This window comes from Otolemur garnettii, unplaced genomic scaffold (assembly GCF_000181295.1).
Source record: "Otolemur garnettii isolate 467f Iridium unplaced genomic scaffold, OtoGar3 scaffold00043, whole genome shotgun sequence".
Taxonomy (NCBI): Eukaryota; Metazoa; Chordata; class Mammalia; order Primates; family Galagidae; genus Otolemur; species Otolemur garnettii.
This window is the reverse complement of record NW_003852438.1, coordinates 5638586-5644348: the sequence shown is the minus strand read 5'-3', so window position 1 is coordinate 5644348 and position 5763 is coordinate 5638586. Positions and strand designations below refer to the sequence as shown.

Sequence of the window (5763 nt, the reverse complement as noted above, 5' to 3'; positions counted from 1 at the left end):
TAGTGTTCCTGCAGTATCGCCATCCTCTGCGCTTCTCCTCACTTCTCCCCATCCAACGTTAGGTCCTTCCATTTTCTTCCCTCTGTTACTTTCAGGCCATCACCAAAGCTAACATCCGGAATAAACCCTCATCACCTATTGCCTAAAAATGTTGTACTCATCTCTACAAATGAATTGAGCCCATTACTTTATAATTACCTAATTACCAACCTACCTCCAACTCCAGACTTTAAGCATCTTTCCTTTTTTTTTTTTGAGACAGAGTCTCACTCTGTTGCCCAGGCTAGAGTGCCACGGCATCATCCTAACTCACAGCAACCTCAAACTCCTAAGTTCATGTGATCCTCCTGCCAAGTAGCTGGGACTACAGGCGCCTACCACAACACCTAGTTAATTTTTCAACTTTTAGTAGAGGCAGGGGTCTCACTCTTGCTCAGGCTGGTCTTCAACTCCTGGTTCAAGTGATCCTCCCTCCTCAGCCTCCCTGAATGCTAGGATTACAGATGTGAGCCACTGTGCCTGGTGGACTTTAAGCATTGTATTTTATTCATCTTTGGCTTCCCAACATTCAGCAATGCCTGGCACACGGTTGACCTTGAGGACACTAATGTCTATTTAAGGGAAAGAACTGAAACGAAAAAAAGAGCAAAGACCTCTATAATTTCACATCAGGCCTCCAGCTTGCATCTCCACTCTTTAGCAAGCGTATTTTGAACCTTCTTTCTTCCTTAAGGGAATTTCACCTCCACTGTAAAATGCTTGAGCAAATGTTTCTTCCAAACCTACTGTCCTAATTTCCAGCTATCCACTCCGACGCTTCAGGGAATAATTTCTATTGGGAGACCTTCTCCCTAGAGAAACAATGGTTGTAATCTCAGCAGCCCCACCCCAATTTGCACAATCTTTGTCTGCGTTCACATCTGCCTCCATCTAGTAGGCGGTACACCAAGTAGAAAAACTTGCTCCCTATCTCCAGCACAAGCGTCCATACTCTCCCCTTCAGTCTTTTTTCAACCATCATCTCCTTTCCTAAGAACCCCCCAGCCCCACCTCCTTTCAAATCCAGATCTAGAAGAGTCCTGTCCCCATTCTGCACTCTGTCCTTACTAGTTCCAGGGTTAGAGTCATCAACCTCTCTTTGGCAGTGGCTAAACTGCAACCGGGACCAAGAAATACAATTTTACTTGACATCCTAGCAATGAAACCCATAGGGCTGAAACCCATTTTCTCATACAATGAACAACACCCTTGCCGAGGAGAACACACTTTATTTTCTACCCGGCTGTGGCAGTTATTTTCTGCTGCTGAGAGCTAATTCACTTTCCGAAACCAATGAGACTTGGCCCACGTTTCAAGACCCTGTTCGGTGGGGCTGACGTTGTGGACGGTGGGGCTGGAGTGAGCGCCACCTGAGGGCAGGGCAGGCCGGGCTCCTGGTCCCGCTCTCAACGGCCCGGCCGGCCGGGGCTTCAGGCGTCGCCGCCCGGCCCCCGCCCGCCGCTCTGGGCCGTGCCCCCGAGCTGGCCCTGCCGGGTGACGCCTCGAGGTGGCCGTCGTGCGGCCGGCCGGGGCGGAGGGGCGCGGGGTGGAGGGGCGCCCGGGGCGGGGGCCGGCCCGCCCGCCACCACGGCTGCGAGGCATGCTGGGAGCCCGCACTTCCTCCTCAGGGGCCCCTAGGAAACCACAGGGCTCCGGGCCAGGGCGGCTGCCCCCGGGGAGCTGGCAGGATGGCCGAGGGCAAGGCGGGCGGCGCTGCCGGCCTCTTCGCCAAGCAGGTGCAGAAGAAGTTCAGCAGGGCTCAGGAGAAGGTAGGCGGCCGGGCCTCGACGACGCCCGCCAGGCCCAGCTGGCGAGGAGCGGAGGCCGAGGGAGGCCGAGGCCCGGCGGGCAGCAGGGGCGTGCAGGGCGCCTGGGGGCCCGGAGGCCGGGGCTGAGGAGATGGGGCTCCCCGAGAAACGGGGGGCGGGCGTGGGTTCCCCCAAAACTGGCAAATTTGAGAGAGAACGGACACCACCACCCGCTCTTGGGCAAGGGTGGGGGAAGCTGAGGAGACAACAGTCTCTCCCAGGAACCTTAAACAACCTTCAGGCCCACCCAGGAAAGGAGAAGGAAAGGAACTAACATGGGCCAACTGCATATCAGGTTTTGTCCTAGCGATCCAGGAGGATGGTAGTTTACAGATGATGAAATTGGAGGGTTATTTCCCCAAAGTCAAAGACAGTGGTGACCAGCCGTGATGCAGTGTGTACGGCCAGTTTGCTTGAATTGGGAGTTCCCTGGAGGCTAGAATAATTCTACATAATGGTCTCAGTACCTAACCCTGACTGGTCTCTGGATGTTAAACTGACATAAGCAGTGGCTGGTATTTGCTTCCTGTAGCCCAGCCCTTTGGGTTGAAGAGCGCAACCCCAGGATGATGGACGCCTGTGTTTAGATCCTGTCCTTGGTTAATGCTGAGTAGCCCTACCCCAGGGCTAGCCTTTAGGCCGGCTGCTGGTCTATAACTTGCCTGCCTGCAGAGATGGTGGGAACAATGTTCGCATTTTAATGACATTTCTGTTTCTTTGCTTTTCACTTGAACCTATGCTCTCCACCTACCAACATTCTAATAGGATACAAGGGAAGGGGGAAGGGATAAGAAGGACCTAAGATAAAGTTTTTATTTTCTAAAGCTTAATAGACTTAGAAGCATTTGGGGCTTGGAGCCCATGCTTAGTGGTTAGGGCACCGGCCACAGGCCCCAGCGCTGTTGGGTTCCAACCCAGCCCAGGCCTGTAAACAACAATGACAGCAACAAAAATAGCGGGGTGTTGTGGCAGGCACCTGTAGTCCCAGCTACTTGGGAGGCTGAGGCAAGAGAATCACTTAAGCCCAAGAGTTTGAGGTTGCAAAAAAAAAAAAAAAAAAAAGAGAGAGAGAGAGAGATACATACTTAACAATTGAAATAATTATATTATCTTCTAAAAGTGCAGCACTGATTTGGGCCCTGGGAAGGATTAAGGATAACCGGCTGGCCCAAGTAGGATTATCAACAGAGAATTGATAGAATGTAGATGTAGTTCCTGACTTTAAGAGGCAACAATGAAAGGGAGGGGCTGTGTATACTTTTTCTTTCCTTTCCTTTTTTTTCTTTTTGGAGACTGGGTCTTGCTCTGTCGCTTGGAACCTCAGAATCAAATGCTTCCCATGGGGAGAACTAGCCACCCAAGGTAGCATTCTTCCTGGCCTGAACCCTGAGGAGACAGAGAGGGGAGCAAACGCAAATCTGGCCTAGAAAACTTCAGGTCAATGCAGAAAACAAGATACTCTGAACCCAGTCTTAGGCACAGGCAGGTAGACATTAAACTTGGATGAGATAGGAATGGTCTGAGATGGAGGTGGGAACTCAGCTCAGTCAGCCTACAGCTACAGCTCTGGAGTCTTGGGAAGTTATTGAGGGCAAGATAAAGAGGAGAAAATTGCATTAAAAAGAAAGGATTCTGGCTCGAGGCTGGTAGCTTGGTGGTTAAAGCACCGGCCACATAACACCGGGGCTGGCAGGTTTGAACCCTGCCAGGACCTGCTAAACAACAATGACAACTGCAACAAAAAAATAGCCAGGTGTTGTGGCAGGTTCCTGTACTCCCAGCTACTTGGGAGGCTGAGGCAAGCGAATCACTTAAGCCCAAGAGTTTGAGGTTGCTGTGAGCTTTGACTACATAACACTCTGTTGAGGGCTACATAGTGAAACTCTATCTCCAAAAACATAAAAAGGAAGGATTCCCTTATTTTTCTATAAGCAATTGGATGTAATCTGAGTCATATTTAAATAGCTACCTTGTCAAGTAGTGAAATATGTCAAATATCAAGTGCCTCTAAGAGTAGGCACAGGCATATGACAAAAAAGAGATGATTTCTCCCTTTATGGAGCCAATATTCTGTGATCTCACTTCATCTTTGCAACCCCTTAAGCAAGTTATTAGTATCCCAATTTTTTTTTTTTCTTTTTGAGACAGAGTCTCAAGATGTTGCCCTCGGTAGAGTGCTGTGACATCACAGCTCATAGCAACCTCAAACTGTTGGGCTTAAGTGATTCTCTTGCCTCAGCCTCCCAAGTATCTGGGACTACAGGTGCCCACCACAACACCCGGCTATTTTTTTGTCGTTGTTGTAGTTGTCATCTTTTTTTTTTTTTTTTTAGCTCGCCCAGGCCGGGTTTGAGCTACCCTTGGTATATGTGGCCAGCCCCCTGTTGACTGAGCCACAGGCACCGCCCTAGTATCCCAATTTTAGAAATGAGGAAAGAAGTCTCAAAAGAGATTGGTAGGTGGCAGAAGTATTACTGAAACCCAGGTGTCTTGCCTCTGACTCTTAACCTCAGCCTGCTCCCTTTACAGCTTTCCTGATAAGCCACTCTGAAATCTGTGCCTCCCCACCTGCTGCCGATCCTCTCTCGGAAGCAACAGAATTTGAGAGTGGAAACACATTTTGCTCAGGCCTTCTCCTCTCAAAAGCTGGGGGTAAAGGTCTGGTGACTGGTAAACACAATAGGGATGAGACATTCTGCTTGGTCTGTTTTCCACTTCCTACCCAAACTCAGCGTGAGACTGTATTTAAGCTGGCTTAATTGTGTTTTTCAGTGTGATACATTTCACATTTCCAACAACTCTACTGCTTTTACCATCTGCTCATGACTTCTCTGTGGCAAACGTCTTAGATCTCCTGGGCATTGTTTACCATTGCTCTATTGGTCTATTTCTCTGTTGTCTTCTTACTCAGCCTATATCCCAGAAGGGTTAATTCACCATTTTTTTTTTTTTGAAACAGAATCTCACTGTGTTGCCCAGGCTGGAGTGCCTTGGCTTCAGCCTAGCTCACAGCAACTTCATACTTCTGGGCTCAATCAATCTTCCTGCCTCAGCCTTCTGAGTAGCTGGGACTATAGGCACCCACCACAAGGCCTGGCTTATTTTTTCTATTTTTTTTTTTTAGACTGTCTCACTTTGTCACCCTCGGTAGAGTGCCATGGCATCGTAGTTCACAGCAACGTCAAACTCTTGGGCTCAAGTGATCCTCTTGCCTCAGCCTCCCAATTAGTTGAGCCTCCCAAGTAGTTGAATAGCCCACAATGGGCTATTTTTTGAGAAACAGGGTCTCACTTTTGCTCAGACTGGCCTCAACCTCTTGGCCTCAAGTGATCCACCTGCCTCACACTTCCCAGAGTGCTAGGATTACTGGTATGAGCCACCACACCATGTCAAATTTACCAAATATTTCAGAAAAAACTCTTTTGTCCAGGTTTCTGGCCTGGACCCAAGAGGGAATTTAGAGATAAGAGACATTCCTGCCTGCTGGAAGCTTACAATCTAGTGAAATAAATAAAATATGTGACCTATAGATTGGTGGGAATTCAGATAGCAGAAAGATTAGGGAGATTTAAGAGAGGTTTTATAGTGGGGGCTGAATTTGAAATGGGAATTGTAGATGATTAACATTTCCGTAGGTGAGAGCTTTCTAGCTGAGAAATGCCGGCATGAGCAAGGCATGGAGTCTGCAAATCCTTTTAGAGATAATAGTGAGAAATGCTGCTGAGCCGAAGCACAGGGAGTGGGAGGAGAAAGGGCTGGGAAAAGTATATTAGGCCATATAAGGAAAGCCTTCTTCAACATATGTCTTAAAAATAAAGATTTCTTGGCTCGGCGCCTATAGCTCAACCGGCTAAGGCGCCAGCCACGTACACCTAAGGTGGTGGGTTCGAATCCCCAGCCCGGACCCGCCAAACAA

The 5763-nt window shown here is 49.0% G+C and overlaps 1 protein-coding gene across 2 annotated transcripts in view; it reads left to right on the top strand.

Moving 5' to 3' along the window:
• The first annotated feature begins 1637 nt into the window (after positions 1-1637).
• BIN2 (bridging integrator 2) overlaps positions 1638-5763 on the top strand; it is a 41868-nt gene continuing 37742 nt past the window's right edge. For both annotated transcript variants that reach the window (XM_023513674.1, XM_012805527.2), the window contains exon 1: positions 1638-1808. In XM_023513674.1, coding sequence (XP_023369442.1) covers positions 1728-1808 — 81 coding nt within the window. In that variant the 5' untranslated portion in view covers positions 1638-1727. The remainder of the gene's footprint in view (positions 1809-5763) is intronic.